The sequence below is a fragment of the Glycine soja genome, chromosome 1 (assembly GCF_004193775.1).
Source record: "Glycine soja cultivar W05 chromosome 1, ASM419377v2, whole genome shotgun sequence".
In the NCBI taxonomy this organism is placed as follows: Eukaryota; Viridiplantae; Streptophyta; class Magnoliopsida; order Fabales; family Fabaceae; genus Glycine; species Glycine soja.
In genome coordinates, this window is record NC_041002.1 from 32,388,583 (window position 1) to 32,412,336 (window position 23,754).

The 23,754-nt window shown below is 38.1% G+C and overlaps 1 protein-coding gene and 2 non-coding genes across 3 annotated transcripts; 2 read left to right on the plus strand and 1 right to left on the minus strand.

Moving 5' to 3' along the window:
• The first annotated feature begins 9,384 nt into the window (after positions 1-9,384).
• On the plus strand, positions 9,385-9,491 carry LOC114368918. The gene has a single exon (XR_003657448.1). It is a non-coding gene; the product is annotated as a small nucleolar RNA R71 (small nucleolar RNA).
• Positions 9,492-12,096: 2,605 nt separating this feature from the next.
• LOC114369039 lies at positions 12,097-12,203 on the plus strand. The gene has a single exon (XR_003657506.1). It is a non-coding gene; the product is annotated as a small nucleolar RNA R71 (small nucleolar RNA).
• Positions 12,204-23,104: 10,901 nt separating this feature from the next.
• LOC114422818 lies at positions 23,105-23,440 on the minus strand. The gene has a single exon (XM_028389391.1). The coding sequence runs from the start codon at positions 23,438-23,440 to the stop codon at positions 23,105-23,107; it is 336 nt and encodes a 111-aa protein (XP_028245192.1).
• Positions 23,441-23,754: the final 314 nt, after the last annotated feature.

The window sequence follows — 23,754 nt, forward strand, 5'->3', positions numbered from 1 at the left end:
AAGAAAGTCAGAGGTATGTGTACTTCCTGAAACATGGTTAGTTCTATCTGACTCTAGGAAATCTATCTCAAGAGGTTGAACATCAGCAGACATGTAATCAATATCAATTTTAGATTTACTCTCAGCATCAAATTCAGCCATATGATCAAGTACAAATTTAGATTCAATGCATGAAGAGTGATAGGCATGCAGATTAGAATGAAGATCAGTCATGTATTCATCAACAATATGGTCAATTATTTCAGCACGAAATATAGAAAGATCTTTAGATGGGTGTTTCATAGCATCAAGAATATTAAAATGAACAATTATATCACCAAACTCCATAGATAGTGTGCCTGCATATACATCTATCTTAGTTCTAGCAGTTTTCATAAAAGGTCTTCCTAGAATAATAGGAACTGATCCTTGAGAAAATCCCTCCTCCATATTCAAAATATAAAAATCAACAGGAAAAATCAGTTCACCAACTCTAACTAGGACATCCTCTATGAAATCAGCAGGATAGGCAGCACTTCTATTAGCTAAACGAATTACCACATCAGTTGATTGCAAAGGACCAAGAGATAGAGAATTAAAAATAGACAGAGGCATAACACTAACAGAAGCTCCTAAATCTAGCATGGCATTGTCAAACTTATTGTTCCCGATAATACAAGGTATGCTGAATGTACCTGGATCTTTACATTTTTCAGGGATTTGGGGAACAGATTTACCAATCAATGTGGAGACATTCCTGCCCATACTAATTCTTTCACTTCCTTTAAGCTTCTGTTTATTAGTGCACAACTCCTTCAAGAATTTAGCATATTTTGGAATTTTCTTTATTGCATCCAGTAGAGGTATGTTTACTTCTACTTTTCTAAATGTTTCCAAGATCTCCTTCTCTGTCTCTTCCATTTTTTTGTTGGAAATAGCTCTTGGAGGGAATGGAAGAGGGATATGCTGCTTCTCTTTAGAGTCACCTGCATAGAAATTGTTAGGTAACTTACTCTTTACATTTTCGTTTTTGGTATCATCTTTTTCTGGAGTAGAGTGAGGTTGGGCAGGTTCATTTGCTGGTTGAGGTTCTTGACACTGCTTTCCCGAACTCAATGTAATGACACTCACATTTTTGGGATTCTGGACAGATTGAGAAGGTACTCTGTCAGAATTATGGGACTGTTGTTGATTTAACTGTGTAGCCAATTGTCCCATCTGATTAGTTAAGCTCTGAATGGAGGCTCTTGTCTCTTGTTGAAACTGCATGTTTTGCATAGTCATTTGCCTCACAAGTTCTTCAAGGGAAGGTTGCGGAGGAGCCTCAACTGTTTGCTGTTTCTAGGGCTGTTGTTGTTATTGCTACTGGATTGGTGGAGGAACGTATGGTCTACTTGGACCAGCTGCATTATGAAAATAAGGCTGTTGTTGTTATTGCTGTTGAGAAGGATTCGAAAATCTAAGGTTGGGATGATTCCTCCACCTGGGATTGTACCTGTTGCTGGAGAGGTCATAATTGTTCTGTTGTGGCTGATTTTGCTGCTGTGGTTGAGGGGGTCTGTTGTAGATGTTTGCAGTATAAGCTTCAGGTTGTTCAATTGCTTCATATTGTTGCATAGAAGGTCAAAGGTCTGTGTGGTGGTCGGCAGAGGAGCATAAACCACAGAGTCTGGCGACAGGTGCAAATTTTTGATTCATGGCCAGTTGGGTTACCAGGTTAACCAAGGCATCTAGTTTACCTTCAAGCTTCTTAGTCTCACCTGATGAAGATGAATTCATGGCTACTTCATGCACTCCTCTTATGACAATAGCATCATTTCTGGCACTAAATTGCTAGGAGTTGGAAGCCATCTTCTCAATTAAATTTTTGGCTTCAGCAGGGGTCATGTCTCCAAGGGCTCTGATCGAGGTCGTACGCGAATCAAATAAACATTAAAATGTAGTAACTAGGAAGTGATCCTAGGTCATTTCCCAACGAGCAGTGATAAACCAAAAGTTCATAACAGATAGTAGGAAATAGTAACAAATTGGGGGGGGGGGGGGGTGTTTGCTTTTGTAAATTAAATGGCGAGTAAAATTGAATTAGAAAAATATCATAATTAAAATACGTTGCATCCCCTTGATTCACAAGCAAGTCTCTTATCCTAGGTTGCGAGAATTTATCCTTTATCAGTTTAACCACTTAATCCAACCCTAAATTAAATTACTAAGCGAAATTTAACATAAGGCATTCATTATGTGATTAAGCAACACATACACCAATTACTCATAAATGATCATTAAGCATGAACGTAAATTAAGCGCAGAGACAATTAATCAAGCACTAAGCATGCATGAATTAATAGCAACAAATTTAGAGTAATTAGTGAAGAGGAAAAAATGAACAGAATTTAACAGTAATAATAGAACCTCAAAGAGAACTGCGCTTGATAATCAAGAGAAAGCAACGCTGGGAACTTAGCCTTCCATTAATCCATAGATAACGAACTTATAAATTGAAGAACGAAATTTTATTGCTACTGGAATTGCAAAACGAAAAAATGTCTCAAAGAAAAAGTCTAAAACTAGAAAACAAAAATAGGGGAGAGAGAAGAGAGAGAGAGAAGAGAGCCCTAAACTAGAACCTTGATGCTGTTATATAGTTTTTCAGCCCCAAAGCTTACAAATCTGTTTTAAATCCAAGCCCATATATAAAATAAAATCAAATCTAGATAAGATAAGATCTAGATGAAATAATATCTAGATGAGATCAAATCTAAATAATATCTAGATAAGATAATATAAGATCTAATTTTATAGAATAAAATAGTCCGTTCTCTTCAAATCCAAGCCCAATTCTGGATTCAAGCCCAATGCTTCATTAATTCCTGAAATTAGATTAAAAACATCAAATTAGCTGAATGGGCCCAAATAATAAAACTGCCTAATTAATTTGACAATTAAAATTAATCAGTACTTAAAATGGTGCAAAAAGGGTTAAGAAATAGGAGAAAATAATGACACATCAAAACCCCCCATACTTAGCCTTTTGCACTCCTAGGCAAAATGAAATAAAGAACAAAATCCAAGGATATCAAAGAGAGACAAACAAAACATTTACATATTTCTCAATGAACATCAAGGAATGAAAGGAATGGGTAACATCTAACATGAAGAGATCCAAAGAGTCAAGACATTCGTGAAAATCATCCAAGCAACCCAATCATCGGAAAATAGTAAATCTGCTCAATAATGAAAAGTGATAAAGCCTCACAAGATATACACTGTATCTCTCAAGTGTCTAGGCTACTGTTTACTCTCGAAGCACCCATGAAGACAAACACCACATTGACTTGGCAAAATTCTAAAATTGACAACAACTTGACAAACACATGCACATGAGGATCAAAAGGTCTTTAAAGGTTGTAATGGGGCCAAGGACAAGGTAAGGAAGAAAAATATGGAATGAGTAGCTAAATCCCAAAGGAGTAGGGGAGCAATGGGGAATAACTGGAAATTAAGTACAAGCAGTAAACCCAAACCCTCTAATATCAACAAAATCAACCAAGGCTCCCAAATCAAGTCCTCATAACAAGACCTCATTTATTTAACTTCACTTCTTTTTTTTTTTAATAGTACGAATTTGCAGAAACTGAATTTTTTTTTGTGATATTTTTTTTTTTTTGATTGAACAGTACGAAATTGAAGATTAAAGCAAGAACTAGGCAATATACAGATACATCAAGCATGGCCAAAATAAAACATTAAGCATGGCCAAAAATTATATCTTCCAATGAAACATACCCCCCACCACACTTATTCCCAACTTATTCCCAAAACAATTCCAAAGCTCCAAAATTCCTTAAGGGTAAGGTGATATCATGGTTTTTCACTTATGGCTAGTAATGAGCTTCAAAACAAAGAAGTTTATAAGAACAAAATTGCCTAAATTATTTCCAAATATGCATGTGAATTAGGAAGCATCAACAAGAATCAAGCTAAGGCTATTATGCAAGCAATCAATGGGGCAAAACACACCAAAAGATTATGATGATGGATGGCTCAAATTCTCACAAAGGTAAACTTATCACTTTCAAATTGAGCTTTCAAAACTATCATGACATGTAGAGGAAAAACAAGGATTTCAAATCACAAAATGTCAAGAGACTTTTATTTTCAGAACAATTACCCATTACTTGAACATATCTTATAATTCAAAGACAAACATGCAAATTTAACACAACAAAACTAACAAAATTAAACTAGAACCCAACAAAAATAACAAAATTAAACTAATTTAACACAACTAACAAAACCAAAACCAAAGAACACACTCCCCCCCCCATACTTAAACAACACATTGTCCTCAATGTGGCACAATTAAAAGATTAAAAGCAATTAAACCATCAAATAGAATCGAACAAATGTAATAAAAGTAAAGAAGGAGATAGGAAAAGAAAAACTCCCTAAGTCATGGTGGAGGAAGAGTAGGGTGGAGTAAAGAAGTCTCTTCCACCACTACGTCCACTAAAGAGGGGTTTGTGAGGAATGACTTAAGTCGGTGGTCCATTGACCTTGAAGCTTTTGTTTGTGGAGTCGCTTTTGATCCCAACTGTACCATAAAGAAAAACGTTAGTAACAAAAATAGGACCAATCCACTTAGACCTCAACTTACCACTCATGAGTCCAAGCTTAGAATTATACAATAACACTTTTTGCCTAACCATGAAGTCCTTCTTAATTATCATGCTATCATAGAACTTCTTGGTCTTTTCTTTGTAGAACTTGGCATTCTTATACGCTTCTAGGCGGATCTAACTCACTCAGTTGCAACTTTCTTTCCTCACTAGCTTGATATATAGAGATGTTACAGGTCTTCACTGCCCAGTATGCTTTGTGCTCAATCTCCACTTGAAGATGACATGCCTTTCCAAAGACAACCCGATAAGGAGACATTCCTATAGGTGCTTTGTAGGCTGTCCTATATGCCCGAAGAGCATCATCTAGCCTGGTACTCCAATCTTTCCTGCTTGGCTGCACAATCTTCTCTAAAATTCTCTTGATCTCCCTGTTAGAAATTTCTGTCTGTCCATTGATTTGGGGGTGGTATGGTGTGGATACCCTGTGGACAACCCCATACTTTTTAAGCAAGGCATGCATTGATTTGTTGCAAAATGGGTTCCTTGATCACTAACGATTGATTTAGGTACTCCAAACCTGCAAAACAGATAAGATCTGACAAAATCTACAACAACCTTAGCATCATTAGTTCTAATAGGCTTGGCTTCCACCCATTTTGAAACATAATCAACTGCAAGGAGAATTTAAACATAACCAAAAGATATAGGAAAAGGGCCCATGAAATCTATACCCCAGACATCAAACACCTCACAGAATAGCATAGGTTTCTGAGGCATTTGTTGTCTCCATGTAAGTGCACTTCCTGCTCTCTGACACTGCTCACAAGTGCTACAAATCTTCCACGCATCTTTAAAGATGGTGGGCCAATAAAAGCCACAGTCAAGCACTTTGCGAGCTGTCCTTTGAACACCCAAATGACCTCCCGGTGCAGAAGAATGACAGAACTGCAGGACTGAGTCAGTCTCATGATCTGGAATGCATCGTTTAATGACCTGATCACTGCACAATTTCCACAAGTAGGGGTCATCCCAAATAAAATGCTTAGCATCACTTTTAATTTTATCTTTTTGAGCCTTAGATGCTAAGGGAGGAAAAACAGAAGCAACTAAATAATTGACAATGTTAGCAAACCAGGGAGTAGAAAGAGAATCAGAAATACTATACAATATACATAAATGATCATCCAGGAAATCATCCCGAATGGGTGAGTCCTCATCAGACACGTGTTCGATCCGACTCAAATGATCAGCAACTAAATTTTGTGCTCCGCTCCTATCACGGATCTCCAAGTCAAACTCTTGGAGCAAGAGTATCCATCGGATCAACCTAGGCTTTGAATCAGCCTTCTGCAACAAGTACTTAAAAGCTGCATGGTCAGTATAAACAATAATGCGAGTACCAAGCAAATAAGAATGAAATTTTTCAAGAGCAAAAACTATGGCTAGTAGCTCTTTCTTAGTAGTAGTATGATTCACTTGGGCAACATCTAAAGTCCTAGAAGCATAATATATCACCCTAGGAAATTTATCAATTTTCTGAGCAAGGACAACCCCCAATGCATAATTTTATGCATCACACATAAGCTCAAAAGGGGTTGTCCAGTCGAGTGCCTGGATGATGGGGGTGGTAGTCAGTGCTCTTTTTAGGCAATCAAAAGCCTCTTTGCATTTATCATTAAAGTCAAACTCCACCTCCTTTTGTAACAAGTTGGATAGTGGAAGGGCTACTTTGCTAAAATCTCTTATAAAGTGCCTGTAGAATCCTACATGACCAAGAAAAGATCGCACCTCTCGCACGCAAGAGGGGTAAGGCAATTGTGAAATAACAGAAATTTTTGCAGGATATACTTCAATGCCCTTATTGGAAATAATGTGGCCTAAAAATATACCTTGCTCAACCATAAAATGACATTTTTCAAAATTTAGAACAAGATTAGTTTCAGTGCATCTATTCAAAACCTTTTCCAGACTATCCAAACAAACATCAAAAGAGGATCCATATACAGTGAAATCATCCATAAACACCTCTATGCAATTTTCTAAAAAATCACTAAAAATACTAATCATGCACCACTGGAAGGTACCAGGGGCATTGCACAGGCCGAAAGGCATCCTCCTATAGGCAAAAGTGCCAAAGGGGTAGGTGAATGTGGTTTTCTCCTGATCCTCAGGAGCAATAGTGATTTGCATATAACCAGAAAAACCATTAAGGAAACAGTAGTGAGATTTACCTGCCAGGCATTCAAGCATCTGGTCAATGAATGGCAGTGGAAAATGGTCCTTTTTGGTAACCTGGTTCAGCCTCCTATAGTCGATGCATACTCTCCAACTGTTCTGCACCCGAGTAGGAATCAACTCATCCTTCTCATTTTTTATCACGGTGTCGCCGATTTTCTTTAGAACTACTTGGACGGGACTCACCCATTGGCTGTCGGAGATAGGATAAATGATTCCAGCTTGCAAAAGCTAGGTTACCTCCTTCTTCACTACATCAAGAATCACCGGGTTGAGTCTTTTCTATGGCTGTCTTACTAGTTTAGCTCCATCTTCTAAATTTATTCGATGCATACATGTGGATGGGCTAATACCAGGAATGTCCGATAGGGTCCAGCCTATAACCTTCTTATGCTTCTTGAGAACTGATAACAACTTCTCCTCTTGCTCATCAACAAGGGAGGCAGATATAATTACTGGAAAACTTTTGCTATCATCCAAGTAAGCATATTTTAAATTTGATGGCAGAGGCTTCAATTCTGGTGTGGATGGCTGGATAGTGGTAGAAAGAGATGGTTTCTCAGCCTGTACCTCATAAAGAAAGTTAGAGGTATGTGTACTTCCTGAAACATGGTTAGTTCTATCTGACTCTATAAAATCAATCTCAAGAGGTAAAACATCAGCAAACATGTAATCAATATCAAATTCAGATTCACTCTCAGCATCAAATTCAGACATATGATCAAGTACAAATTCAGATTCAATGCATGAAGAGCGACATGTATACAGATTAGAATGAAGATCAATCATGTATTCATCAACAATATGGTCAATTATTTCAACACAAAATACAGAAAGATCTTCAGATGGGTGTTTCATAGCATCAAGAATATTAAAATGAACAGTTATATCACCAAACTTCATAGATAGTGTGCCTGCATATACATCTATCTTAGTTCTAGCAGTTTTCATAAAAGGTCTGCCTAGAATGATGGGAACTGATCCTTTAGAAAATCCCTCCTCCATATTTAAAATATAAAAATCAATAGGGAAAATCAGCTCACCAACTCTAACTAAGACATCCTCTATGAAACCAGCAGGATTGGCAACACTTCTATTAGCTAAATGAATTACCACATCAGTTGGCTACAAAGGACCTAGAGATAGAGAATTAAAAATAGATAGAGGCATAACACTAACAGAAGCTCCTAAATCTAGCATGGCATTGTCAAACTTATTGTTCCCTATAATACAAGGTATGATGAATGTACCTGGATCTTTACATTTTTTAGGGATTTGGGGAACAAATTTACCAATCAATGCGGAGACATTTCTGCCCATACTAATTGTTTCACTTCCTTTAAGCTTCCGCTTATTAGTGCACAACTCCTTCAAGAATTTAGCATATCTTAGAATTTGGTTTATTGCATCCGGCAGAGGTATGTTTACCTCTACTTTCCTAAATGTTTCCAAGATCTCCTTCTCCACCTCTTCAATTTTTTTGTTGGAAATTGCTCTTGGAGGGAATGGAAGAGGGATATGCTGCTTCTCTTTAGATTCACTTGCATAGAAATTGTTAGGTAACTTACTCTTTAAATTTTTGTCATCATCTTTTTCTAGAGTAGAGTGAGGTTGGGCAGGTTCATTGGCGGATGAGGAAGATGCTACTGGTTGAGGTCCTTGACACTGTTTTCCTGACCTCAATGTAATGGCACTCACATCTTTGGGATTCTGGACAGATTGAGAAGGTAATCTATCAGAATTATGGGACTGTTGTTGATTTAACTGTGTAACCAACTGTCCCATTTGATTAGTTAAGCTCTGAATGGAGGCTCTGGTCTCTTGTTGAAACTGCATGTTTTGCATAGTCATTTGCCTCACAAGTTCTTCAAGGGAAGGTTGCGGAGGGGCCTCAACTGTTTGTTGCTTCTGGGGCTGTTGTTGTTGTTGCTGCTAGATTGGCGGAGGAACGTATCGTCTATTTGGGCCAGTAGCATTTTGAAAATAAGGCTATTGTTGTTGCTACTGCTGTTGTGAAGGATTCGACCATCTAAGGTTGGGATGATTCCTCCATCCGGGATTGTACCTGTTGCTGGAGAGGTCATAATTATTCTGTTGTGACTGATTTTGGTGCTGAGGTTGAGGAGGTCTGTTGTAGATGTTTGCAGCATAAGCTTCAGGCTGTTCAATTGCTTCAGATTGTTGCACGAAAGGGCAAAGGTCAGTGTGGTGGTCAGCAGAGGAGCATAAACCACAGAGTCTGGCGACAGGTGCAGATTTTTGATTCATGGCCAGTTGGGTTACCTGGTTAACCAAGGCATCTAGTTTACCTTGAAGCTTTGTAGTCTCGCCTGATGAGGATGAATTTGTGGCTACTTCATGCACTCCTCTAATTACAATAGCGTCACTTCTGGAACTAAATTGCTGGGAGTTGGAAGCCATCTTCTCAATTAAATTTCTAGCTTTAGCAGGGGTCATGTCTCCAAGGGCTCCACCACTGGCAGCATCTATCATACTTCTCTCCATGTTACTAAGTCCTTCATAAAAATATTGGAGAAGAAGCTGCTCTGAAATCTGGTGGTGAGGGCAACTGGCACATAATTTCTTAAATCTCTCCCAGTATTCATATAGGCTCTCTCCACTGAGTTGTCTAATACCTGAAATATCTTTTTTGATGGCCATGGTCTTGGAAGCAGGGGAAATTTTCTCTAAGAATACTCTCTTGAGGTCATCCCAGCTCGTGATGGACCTTTGAGCAAGGTAATATGACCAGTCCTTTGCCACTCCCTCTAAAGAATGAGGAAAGGCCTTCAGAAATATGTGATCCTCTTAGACATATGGTGGTTTCATGTTGGAGCAGACAATATGGAATTCTTTCAGATGCTTGTGTGGGTCTTCACCTGCAAGGCCATGAAACTTTGGAACAAGTGGATCAGTCCAGTTTTAAGAACATATGGGACATCCTCATCAGGGTATTGGATGCACAAGCTTTCGTAGGTGAAATCAGGTGCAACCATTTCCCTTAGAGTCCTCTCACGGGGTGGAGGTTGTGCCATGTTCTCAGAATGTACAAAATCAGAATGTTCAAAACTATAATGCTCAAAATAACCAATAACAGAATTCTCAGGATGCTCAAAAGGTACTAAATGATGTCTAACTAATCTATGAAATGCCCTATCTATCTCAAGATCAAAGGGTTGTAAGTCAGATGGATTGCCTCTAGTCATACACTAAATTCAACATGCACAATTAGTTGCCTTCTTATGCAAGTAACAGTGTAGGTTTGAACTACAGCTACCATTAAATGATATCCAAATGACATGAAATTTTGTGAGCAACCTTATCAAATGATGAGAAGATAGCACAAAAAAATTCAAATGAAAATTCAAAGTCTAACTATATAAGCTAAAAATGATAAGTTAAGAAAAATAAGAGAATAATACTTGGAAAATAAAAAACTTTTGACATAATTGCAATTTTTTGAAGAAGGAGACCTCAGCCAGCCTATGGCGGGCTGCCACAGCATGATAAATTTTTTTCTACCCCAAATACATATATAATAATAGTCATTCTGATACCCGAAGCAAAAGTTATGGTCGTTTGAAGTTTTTGACAAAAATCAAATTTGCTACTTTTTTGGAACTTTCAAATCTGACCAAACTAAGGGCTCGAGCTATTTTCCCCACAAAATATGGATCAAAAGAAGTTACCACAAAAAAATTCAGCCAAAAATAACGACTCAAGCTACTAAAACAAAAAATCCCAAATAATTCAGCAAGGGTGGTCGCTAAAATCCGTCGCTACATGATTTCCACTACTACTCTGTTTTTCCGCAAGCCAAAGTGGTCGTTAAATCCGTCGCAAAACACTATTCACAGCAAAACACCCAAAACTGAAACAGGAGAAGCGCTTAACAGAAAAACTAAAACAAAACACACACTAAACAAAATACCAAGAACTAAACAACACTAACACACACACTAACACAACACTAAAAATTAAACATAAAACACGAAAGAATTAAACACTAACACGACACTAGCTATTATGAACCTTTGGACACTGCTCCCCGGAAACGGCGCCAAATTTGATCGAGGCCGTACCCGAATAAAATAAACATTAAAATGTAGTAACTAGGAAGTGATCCTAGGTCATTTCACAACGAGCAATGATAAACCAAATGTTCATAACAGATAGTAGGAAATACTAACAAATTGGGGGGAGGGGGTTGTTTGCTTTTGTAAATTAAATAGTGAGTAAAATTGAATTAGAAAAATATCATAATTAAAATACGTTGCTTCCCCTTGATTCACAAGCAAGTCTCTTATCCTAGGTTGCGAGAATTTATCCTTTATCAGTTTAACCACTTAATCCAACCCTAAATTAAATTACTAAGCGAAATTTAACATAAGGCATTCATTATGTGATTAAGCAACGCATACACCAATTACTCATACACGATCATTAAGCATGAACGTAAATTAAGCGCAGAGACAATTAATCAAGCACTAAGCATGCATGAATTAATAGCAACAAATTTAGAGTAATTAGTGAAGAGGAAAAACTGAACAGAATTTAACAGTAATAATAGAACCTCAAAGAGAACTGTGCTTGATCCTCAATAGAAAGCAACGCTGGGAACTTAGCCTTTCATTAATCAATAGATAACGAACTTATAAATTGAAGAACGAAATTTTGTTGCTACTGGAATTGCAAAATGAAAAAATGTCTCAAAGAAAAAGCCTAAAACTAGAAAACAAAAATAGGGGAGAGAGAAGAGAGAGAGAAGAGAGGCCTAAACTAGAACCTTTGTGCTGTTATATAGTTTTTCAGCCCCAAAGCTTACAAATCTGTTTTAAATCCAAGCCCATAAAAAAATCAAATCAAATCTAGATAAGATTAGATAAGATCTAGATGAAATAATATCTAGATGAGATCAAATCTAAATAATATCTAGATAAGATAAGATAAGATAAGATCTAATTTTGTAGAATAAAATAGTCTGTCCCCTTCAAATCCAAGCCCAATTCTGGATTCAAGCCCAATGCTTCATTAATTCTTGAAATTAGATTAAAAACATCAAATTAGCTGAATGGGCCCAAATAATAAAACTGCCTAATTAATTTGACAATTAAAATTAATCAGTACTTAAAATGGTGCAAAAAGGGTTAAGAAATAGGAGAAAATAATGACACATCAGGCTCCACCACTGGCACCATCTATCATACTTCTCTCCATGTTACTGAGTCCTTCATAAAATTTTTGGGGAAGAAGCTACTCTGAAATCTGGTGGTGAGGGCAACTGGCACATAATTTTTTAAATCTCTCCCAGTATTCATGTAGGCTCTCTCCACTGAGTTGTCTAATACCTGAAATATCTTTTCTGATGGCCGTGGTCCTGGAAGCAGGGAAATTTTTTTCTAAGAATACTCTCCTGAGGTCATCCCAGCTCGTGATAGACCTTCGAGCAAGGTAATATAGCCAGTCCTTTGCCACTCCCTCTAAAGAATGAGGAAAGGCCTTCAGAAATATGTGATCCTCCAGGACATCTGGTGGTTTCATGGTGGAGCAAACAATATGGAATTCTTTCAGATGCTTGTGTGGGTCTTCACCTGCAAGGCCATGAAACTTTGGAAGCAAGTGGGTCAGTCAGTCCAGTTTTAAGAACATATGGGACATCCTCATCAGGGTATTGGATGCACAAGCTTTCGTAGGTGAAATCAGGTGCAGCCATTTCCCTTAGAGTCCTCTCACGGGGTGGAGGTTGTGCCATGTTCTCAGAATGTACAAAATCAGAATGTTCAAAACTATAATGCTCAAAATCACTAATAACAGAATGCTCAGGATGCTCAAAAGGTACTAAATGATGTCTAACTAATCTATGAAATGTCCTATCTATCTCAAGATCAAAGGGTTGTAAGTCAGATGGATTGCCTCTAGTCATACACTAAATTCATCATGCACAATTAGTTGCCTTATTATGCAAGTAACAGTGTCGGTTTGAATTACAACTACCCTCAAATGATATCCAAATGACTTGAAATTTTGTGAGCAACCTTATAAAATGATGAGAAGATAGCGCAAAAAATTTCAAACAGAAATTCAAAGTCTAACTATAGAAGCTAAAAATGACAAGTTAAGAAAAATAAGAGAATAATACTTGGAAAATAAAAAAACTTTTGACAGAATCACATTTTTTGGAAGAAGGAGACCTCATCTGGCCTATGGTGGGTTGCCACGGCATGGGAAATTTTTTTCTACCCCAAATACATATATAATAATTGCGATTTTGTTAACCGGAGCAAAAGTTATGGTCGTTTGAAGTTTTGACAAAAATAAAATTTGCTACTTTTTTGGAACTTTCAAATCTGACCAAACTATGGGCTCCAGCTATTTTTCCCACAAAATATGGATCAAAAGAAGTGACCACAAAAAAATTCAGCCAAAAATAACAACTATAGTTACCAAAACAAAAAATCTCAAATAATTCAGCAAGGGTGGTCTCTAAAATCTGTCTCTATGGGATTTCCACTACTACCCTGTTTTCCAGCAACTGTTCTATTCAGCAAAAGATGTCGCTAAATCCGTCGCAAAACACTATTCACAGCAAAACACCAAAACTAAAACAGGGGAAGCGCTGAACAGAAAAAAACTAAAACAGAAACATACAATAAACAAAATAACAAGGTACTAAACAACACTAAGACAATACTAACACAGCACGACAAAATTAAACACTAACGCGACACTAGCTATTATGATCATTTGGACATTGCTCCCCAGCAACGGCGCCAAATTTGATCGAGGCCATACCCGAATCAAATAAACATTAAAATGCAGTAACTAGGAAGTGATCCTAGGTTGTTTCCGAACGAGCAATGATACAACAATTGTTCTTAACAGATAGTAGGTAATAGTAACAAATTGGGGGGGGGGGGTTGTTTGCTTTTGTATATTAAACAAAGAGTAAAGTTGAATTAGAAAATATCAGAATTAAAATACGTTGCTTCCCCTTGATTCACAAGCAAGTCTCTTATCCTTGGTTACGATAGTTTATCCTTATTCAGTTCAATCACTTAATCCAACCCTAAATTAAATTACTAAGCGAAATTTAACATAAGGCATTCATTATGTGATTAAGCAACACATACACCAATTACTCATAAACGATCATTAAGCATGAACATAAATTTAGCGCAAAGACAATTAATCAAGCACTAAGCATGCATGAATTAATAGCAACCAATTTGGAGTAATTAGTGAAGAGGAAAAACTGAACAGAATTTAATAGTAATAATAGAACCTCAAAGAGAACTGTGCTTGATCCTAAGGAGAAAACAATGATTAGGACTTAGTCTTCCATTAATCAATAGAGAACGAAATTATAGATTGAAGAACGAAATTTCATTGCTAAAACTAAAAAAGTCAGAAGTGGAATTGCAAAAAGGAAAATAAAGGAGAAAGAGAATAGAAGCCTAAAACTAAAAACAAAAATAGGAGAGAGAGAAGAGAGAGCCTAAACTAGAACGTTGGTGCTGTTATATAGTTTTTCAGCCCCAAAGCTTACAAATTTGTTTTAAATCCAAGCCCATAAATAAAATAAAATAAAATCTAGATAAGATAAGATCTAGATGAAATAATATCTAGATGAGATAAAATCTAAATAATATCTAGATAAGATAAAGTCTAGATAAGATAAAATTTTGTAGAATAAAATAGTTTGCCCTCTTCAAGTCCAAGCCCAATTCTGGATTCAAGCCCATTGCTTCATTAATTCCTAAAATTAGATTAAAAACATCAAATTAGCTAAATGGGACCAAATAATAAAACTGCCTAATTAATTTGACAATTAAGATTAATCAGTACTTAAAATGGTGCAAAAAGGGTTAAGAAATAGGAGAAAATAATGGCACATCAATCACCTTCTTAATCCAAGAAGGTTTTTGTGGAAAGATTGGTCTGGTTGTATCTCTCCTACTTGGTTTTTTTTTGTGTATGGTTTTTACACAGTCTTTGTTTTTTATGCGTGAATTGCTTACAATATGCGAGAATAGGGTTTTCTAGTTTGGGCTAAGAGTAGGGTTCTCTTAGGCTTATATTCACAAAGGACCCTAATGTTGGATGCCTTAGTCTTTTTTTTTTCGGGGTGGGAATTGTAGGTTGGCTATGATTGCTTGTAAGGATTCTGTATGCATATTGGAAATATAATTCAGGTTGTGGATTAGATAACTGGATTAGCTTCTCTAGAAATAGAGAGTGAAACAATATAAAAGATTATGTCTTACTTCTCTTGTTCTAATCTTTTTCTCTCATTCAAGGTTTAATAAACTCATTCAAGTTTTAAACAAGTTTTTCACAAAGATTCAAGTTTTATGATTATGAAAGAAAGGATGTTAATGAAAGATCATGTTTACGGAAGGATTGATTAAGTATTGATTACGTTCGATTCATATTTGTTTTGTGATACGATCCATGCAAAAAGTTTTTTTGTAACTATTTTTTAAGAGGTATGTTTTATTTTGAAAACCAATTCACCCCCCCCCCCCTCTTGGTTTATTGAGTTCCATCATCTTTTTCACAACATGAGCAACACGGTGAACAACATAAAGGCCAAAGCTTGAAGGTTAAGGAAAAGCTTGAAGATGTTTTGACTTTTACATGCCTAACTCCCTTGAGTGGCATTTGTATTGGTTGTTATCTTGTATGTTTCATCTTAGTACATATGATATCTATCTTGCATCATTCATCATCATAGTTAGTGTGAAGAAAAAAGTTTCTAAGTAAGAAAAGTTTCTTCAAGAGGCAAAAACTCTGTTTTAAGCGATTACAAGTTTATCGTAATCGATTACAACAAGCTGTTTGAAGCTTAAAGAGTTGAGTCTCGTATCGATTTAATCAATTAACGATATCTTATAATTTATTGCTCTATTGTTTGAGACAATGACTGATTTATTCAGGAGTCTTTGCTTTAATCGATTACCAAGTGGTTTAATCGATTACTTCTCTTTCGTTTAGTTGTTCAAAAGTGAACAACAACACTTTAATCGATTACTTTGAGTATCTAATCGATTACATTGTTCTTGTGTTATTTCAAGATGTTGGTAAGAATAGTTTAATCGATTAAAAAGATTATGTAATCAATTACTTTGTAGATTTAATCGATTACAGGCGGTTATAAGTGTTTTCTCTATAAACAACCAGCTTGTGTTCCCCTCCATATACATAAAGAGAATACTCAATATCTCGAAAATAACACATAAGCCTCTGAATGAGCTAAAGATCTTAAGATGTTGTCAGACCCTAATTTTGTTCGAGGAATGCTTTTATCATTTGACACTGATTGCAATGCAAGGTTAACAGATCGCTCAAATCGATTGTCGAATCCAGGAACGAAAACCACAAGGAAAAGGGCGAAATGGTCATTTTCTAGAAATTTCTGGACCCTAGCTTGCCCAGGCTAGTATCTGAATCACCTGGGCCATGAAATACCTTCATCCTTAAGTAACTAGCTCACCTGGGTGAGCTCCAGCTCGCCTGGGCGTACTAATACCTTCAAGATGAAGCAACCAGCTCGCCAAGGCGAGTTGCCTCTGCCCCAAATGGCTTTTTCTATAAATAGCCATGTAGGGGAGGGGTTAAAGGGGAGGGGTTAAAGGGTTCAGCAAGTTTGGGATAGAGGAAAAAACATAGGAAGAGGAAAGGAAGAAGAAAAGGGAAGCCCAAACTAGGAGACGAATAAACGTTGGTGGCAACTCCACACGTTTTCTCCCTAGGAGACGAATGCTTTGGCTTATCTTTTTGCCGTCCCGTCTGAGGTAGGTTACGACAGATGGCCACTCCACTGGGGACTTGTTAGAGAGTTAAGCCATTCGATCAGTGTGCAAGGCTTTATCGTGACTTCTTCTTTATTTATGTTCCCTTTTCTCTTTTATCTTTTGTTTTGTCCATATTTGTATATTACCTTTGCTATGTTATTGTGTTTTGTGTGTGTATGTCTATCTATTATATTTTTAGTTAGAAATATTTTTGTTCTATGCACACATGGCACCTACACCTTTCTCTAATCCACAACCACAACCACAACCCTTACATTTTGCTGTCGGTGGGAAAAATTTGATCATATAGAAGAAAGGCTAAGGGCCATTGAAGGAGGCAAATATTATGCTTTTGCCGACATGGCAGAGCTGTGCCTAGTGCCCGACATTGTCATCCCTCCGAAGTTCAAGGTGCTAGATTTCAATAAGTACAAGGGACCACTTGCCCCAAGAATCACCTCAAGATGTACTACAAGAAAATAGGGGCATACGCGAATGATGAAAAACTATTGATACATTTCTTCCAGGAAAGTCTTACTGGGGCAGTCGTCACCTGCTATACTAATCTGGAACCTTCCTAGGTCTGTTCCTAGAATGACCTAATGGTTTCCTTCATTAGGCAGTATCAGTACAATTCTGATATGGCTTTGGATAGAATATTGTTGGATCGAGTGGCCTCAGAATAATTAAGAAGGGGGGCGTTGAATTAATTATTCCTAAACCTTTACTAACTAAAAATTACTCTTCTAAGGCTTTTACTAAATTGTTAAGAGAATGAGGAGTAGAAGAGAAACTTAACAGAAAGTAAAAGCGGAAATTAAATGCACAGCGGAAAGTAAAAGAGTAGGGAAGAAGGAAACAAACACACAAGAGTTTTTATACTAGTTCGGCAACAACTCGTGCCGACATCCAATCCCCAAGCGACCTGCGGTCCTTGAGATTTCTTTCAACCTTGTAAAAATCCTTTTACAAGCAAAGATCCACAAGGGATGTACCCTCCCTTGTTCTCTTTGAACCTAGTGGATGTACCCTCCACTAGAACTGATCCACAAGAGATGTACCCTCTCTAATTCTCAGTCAAACCCAAGTAGATGTACCCTCTACTTGTACCACAAAGGATGTACCCTCCAATGTGTTGAGACAAAGATCTCAGACGGTTAAACCTTTGATACTTTGTGAATGGGGATACAAAAGAATTCTCAGGCGGTTAGTCCTTTGAAAACTTTTTTATTAGGGAATGGGAAGAATCAAAAGAATTCTCAGACTGTGTCGTTTTGAATTCTTTGACAAGGGAAAAGGGAGACACAAAAGAATTCAGGCGGCTAGTCCTTCGTTCTTTTGGAAAAGGGAGAAGAGAGACACAAAAAGAATTCAGGCGGCTAGTCCTTCGTTCTTTTGGAAAAGGGAGAAGAGAGACACAAAAAGAATTCAGGCGGCTAGTCCTTCGTTCTTTTGGAAAAGGGAGAAGAGAGACACAAAAAGAATTCAGGCGGTTAGTCCTTGGCGAATTTTTTTTGGCAAAGGGAGAAGAGAATGAAAAGATGAATAGCACAAGTTTTCAAGGTTTGGAAAACTAGAAAACTTCAGAATGATTTTGGTACAAAGAAGAAGAAGAAGTTCAAAGAGATTCAAGACTGGTAAAGGATTGTAATGAAATGATTGGAAAAGTATTCAAGATTCTTGAAATGCAAAACAAAGCCTTGCTTTTATAGACTCTTCATGTCTGGTCAAGAAGACCATTTAGAAGAGTTATAACTTTTAGAAAAACTTAAAACCAATTTGAAAAAGTCAAAAACCTTTTGAAGAGTTACATCTTTTGATTTATTCAGAAACAGTCACTGGTAATCGATTACCAAATTAGTGTAATCGATTACACAAGGCTTTTAAGTGAAAGGATGCGACTCTTCACATTTGAATTTGAATTTCAACGTTCAAGGGCACTGGTAATCGATTACCAAAACATTGTAATCGATTACAGCTTTTTGAAAATAATTGGAACGTTGTAAATTCAGTTTGAAAACTTTTTCAAACTCATTTTACTACTGGTAATCGATTACAACAATATGGTAATTGATTACCAGAGAGTAAAAACTCTTTGGTAAAAAGTTTTGTCAAAAACTCATGTGCTATTCAAAGTTTTGAAAAAACATTTTAATACTTATCTTGATTGAGTCTTCTCTTTATTCTTGAATCTTGAGTCTTGATTCTTGAGATCTTGAACCTTGAATCTTGATTCTTGTCTCTAGACTTTCTTCTTGAGTCTTGAATTCTTCTTGATTCTTATCTTGAACTCTTGAATTGTTCTTGATTCACTTGAGTTGTTCTTTGATTGATCTTTGAGCTTTTTGTCATCACCTTTGTCATCATCATTGTTATCATCAAAACACCTTTGAATCACCTTTGATTCACCATGAAGCTTTGCTTCTACAATCTCCCCCTTCATCATGTTCTCATTTATACATTTCATTCTAAAATTTAGAGATTTATGCAAAGATCATTATTCACGGTTAGTCGTTCACTCACAGTTTAAGGTCACACTCTCACCGGTTTTGGTTCAAGCTTTTTCTTTCACACTCAATCTGTCTACTGACTAACAATTCTAATTCCAAGTTCACATTCTTGTTCTTTCTTTGTCTAACATACATACTTGCTCAAACTCATGAAAGGAAACACAAACTCCATCAAAATCATGTATTCAATTCAAAATGAAAGCATACAACCATTGTTCACAGAAACATATAGAGTGTTTCACTGTCATGTCAACAAAAGTTAAGTTAAACTGTTCCAGATGCTTCAGGATAAGCATACTAACTATTCATATATAAAACTAACAAGAAGTAAATAATGTACTAAAACCATAATTATACTAATAGATCAAAAAGCGCAAAAAAAAATCAACAGGAATTTAAAGATCCTGTGATTGGTTCTGGGTGTCCTGTGTCTAACCCTCCTCCTCTTCCGACAAATGAAGTACATGAGTAGCTACAGGAGAGGTGTTCGGAGACAGGACTGGGGTGGTTTGATCCTCAGGCGTGGAAGGGTTTGCTGCCTGTTGGGGAGAAGTGGTATTTGCCACTGGTGTCGGAGGCTCTGGAGTGGCCTCAGGAGACTTTTCAGAGGTGGCTGCAGCATCCTAGGTTACAACTACCCTCCTCTTCCTGATCAAGGGCTCAAGAGTGGAAGACTTTGATGACTCATCCTCCGGCTGATGGGGTACTTGAGCGGCGGGATCTTCGTCTTCCCTGTGAAGAGGAGGCTGAGTCCCTGGCCAGGCTACCCATTCATTAAATTGTTCTGCCGTCTGGATGGAGTCTGGAGGCGCTACCAGCTATAGGCTTTATAATAAAATAATCTGCCCTTGATGTATGCTTCAAAGCTTGGCTTCGAAACATTGAAAATCTGCAGGAGGTAGGGTAGAAGGTGCTGCTACAATATGAGCTGGAGGAGGAGCTGCTGATGTAGAAGGAGCCTCAACTGGCCTTGCCCTTGGTCTTCTAGCCCCCCTGATAATAATTGTTGGATCATTAGGGTTCCAACAATTCTTCCTTATGTAGGCCAAATTAATGACCGGGCTCAGACGTTCAAAGACAAGACTGTCAGAGGCAACTCCTCTGGTCCTGCATAAAACTGTGATAAGAGCAGGAAACCTGAGTCTTGAGGAGTTAGACTGGGCCATAGAAGTGATCTGCCTAGCAATGAGGGCTTTGACATTCATGTCCAGCTGAGTAACTAGGACAAAGATTAACCTAGCTCGATCCATAGTCATATCCGATGTGTGGGAGGTCGGAACCAGGTTGAAGTAGGATAGAACACTCCAGACCTGAGCAAGGGTGGTTAGATCTTTTCTGAGGATCTTCCCCGGGTGACCTTCAACATTTAGAATAAACCCTCGGCCGGGTATGCACAGTGCAACCTTAATTTCTCTAATGTCAGTAGGCATCCTGTAGTATCTTGAGTAGGCGGGCAAAGATTCACCCTCAGCAAGCACCACAGGTGTTTCTAGAAAGGCATTGAGGCTGTCTGCATCAATCGTTATTAAGTGGCCTCGGATTCTGACTTGTTTAGGTGAAGGCCCCTCGGGACTGTAGAGCTTGGCGTAGAACTCCTTCACCAATGCGAGGTCAATGCTACTATCAGCAAAGTTGGTGAGGCGCTTGTGAAAGTTACACCTCTCCAGCTCGCCCTTGAATTCATCCAGCTCTGTGTGATAGATTTCCACTTTCCTCTCAGCTAATATGTGTCTTCCCAACACATTGTCAGTATATCTGGTCCAAGCCTCAAAAGAGTGGAATCTTCTTGTATCATATTGAGTGGTGGGCCTTGAACTGACGCTCTTTCTTTTCCTTGAAGACATCTGCAGACAAAGGAATCAAACATTTAATCGGGACACAGTTATCCATAATTTTAAAAACTGAAAAATAAACTGAAAAAGACACTGGCCGCTTAGCGAGACATGGTCCGCTTAGCTGGCCTTTGTAAAAGACACACACCCACTTAGCGAGACATGGGTCGCTTAGCAGGCTTCACAAAAAAACAACACTGGGCTTAGTGACACAGGAGTGTCGCTTAGCGGAGAATGCTATGTTACAGTGTCTGCAAAGTTGGCTAAGCTGGCAACGAGCCCGCTAAGCCTAAGGTTAGCCACATGGATTTGCGCTTAGCCAAGGATAAGCTGCGCTTAGCGGCACTAAACTGAGCAAAACTTTCACTAAGTTATGGGAGCTTAGCGAGTGAAGCCCGCTTAGCTCAGTGGATGCTGCAACCAGTTGCGCTTGGCTCAGGAATGCTCGGCTTAGCACGCGGCTATCACCAAAAAAATGGTTAAGTTACTTGGGCTTAGGGATTCAAGCTCGCTTAGCCACATGCAGTTTAGCAAGAGGATGAGTGTTCATCCTCAAAATATGAACTCGCTTAGCGCAGTAAGTGAGCTTAGCAAGTTCTTCAGATAACGCTTATATACAATGAGTATTGATGAACTCGCTTAGCGCAGCATTCTCGCTTAGCGAGTTCATCGCGTTTTCCAGAAAACGCAGAAAACACAACTCATTTTCTCGCACTTTTCAAGCCTCTAAAAGGCATATCAGACATGCAATGTGTGCGCCATACTCAATTCAGTATACAAGCTTACATAGCCCTAATCTTAAATTAATTCTAACAAAACATAAAAGCCATAAAAATCTAAAGCTACAGTTAAAGTCTTCTACCCTAGAGTTAAGACATGAAAAAGAGAAAAAGAATCAAGGAACTTACTTGGATGGTGTATGGTTGATGCTTCAAAGTTGAAAATGCACAAAGAAAGTGCAAATGAAAAATGTGCAAATTTTTGGAGAGAGAGAATGCAGATGCGAGGTTTCTGTAATCTGGCAAATGTGAGTGTAACTGTTGTTACACTCTCTTAAGCAGTTTTTCGATACTTTCGCTTAGCGGATCATTGCGCTAAGCGAGCAAGAGAGACGTTTGGTTTCTCAACCAGGCTCGCTTAGTGAACACATGCGCTTAGCAGACGTTTCAAATTCAAATTTTTTTTTAGCACAGAAACTCGGCTTAGCACCAGAGTACGCCCGCTTAGCGAGGTCTGCAGATTAGAAAAGCTGCAACTCTCGCTAAGGCTGGCTCTGGCCAGCTTAGCTAAAATGATGCATCTTACGTACAGAGGAGCACGCACTTAGCTGAGAGGTACTCGCTTAGCACTCATATTGCCGCAAAGAATCTCACTTAGCTGCCATGACTGGCTCTTAGCTTCATTGACCTTAGTTATGGCCATAAGGAATTGTGCTTGGCGACAATAGGTCCCGCTTAGCCATGGATAAGCTGTCGCTTAGCGATCAGGCTGAAGCTTAGCTGAATTCAAATCAAATTGAAGTTAGCTTAGCTTAACCTTGGCCAACTTAGCGGACTAAATCAGCCTTAGATGCAAGGGTTGGGCGCTAAGTGCTCAAGACTCGTGGCTTAGCACATGAACAGAGATGCGCTTAGCGCGAGGCTTGCGCTTAGCAGAAGGACTGCTTTTTTTCAGAAAATATTTTCTGAGTTATTTTTCAGTCCTTTTTCCATGAAATTGAAACCCTTATGTTAAGCATTCAAAGATAGGCTGATATACTCCTATGTACAGCTTACATAGCAAGTTCCTAATGATCAAATGCATGAAAAACAAACACAACAAAGATTAAAACTAGGTTGCCTCCCAGGAAGCGCTTCTTTAACGTTATTAGCTTGATGCTTTTACCTCTCTGGGAAATCTCATGTTTTGGTTCTCACCTTCAGAACCTCTTGACCTTCTCCCATTACCTGCAATCAAACATTGTGTTCTGGAGCAGACTTGTCTTCCACAAACAAGTTGAAATCAATTTTCTGGTCTTCAAAACCTAACTCCAGCTTCTTCTTCCCCATGTCAACTATGCAGCTTGCGGTCAACATGAACGACCTTCCTAAGATTACAGGGATGCCAGTATCTTCAGAGATATCCATAACCATAAATTATGCTGGGAAGATAAAATGATTTACCCTGACCAATACATCTTCAATTACTCCATAGGGCCTGGTAATGGATCGGTCAGCTAATTGTAGAGTCATTCGAGTGGGCATAATCTCCAACTCTCCTAATCTTCTACACATGGAGAGTGGCATCAAATTAATGTTGGCTCCTAGATCAATCAGAGCCTTACCCACATTGACTTCTCCTATTGAACAAGGAATAGTTACACTACCAGGGTCATTATGCTTAGGTGGAAGAATCTTTTGGATCACAACACTACAACTTCCTTCCACTGCGGTGTTTTCCTGATGAATGTACTTGTGCTTCCTTGTCAACATATCTTTTAGTGTGTTTTTGAAATGTACACAAACACCAACACTATTTTTACACACGGTGAGTTGAAAAGGGGCCTTATACCCGGGTCCATGGGAACATAAGGAGTGAAGGTGAATCTGTGGTCATGCTGGGTCTCCGACTTGCTTGATAACAGTGAACCCTCATTTAGAGTTTTTCTCTTTGATAGCATGTTGTTGCTGGTAGTCCCTACTGCCACAATATGTTTTTTTGAAGGGGATGATACCTCTAGAAACCATCAAGAGAGATATGATCGCCTTGGGAATTATCACTAAAAGCCTTTTGGTTCCTCCCGTTT

Bases quoted from the DNA above. Each gene is read 5' to 3' on its own strand.
- LOC114422818 (XM_028389391.1), bottom strand. From the start codon at position 23,440: ATGTTGACAAGGAAGCACAAGTACATTCATCAGGAAAACACCGCAGTG.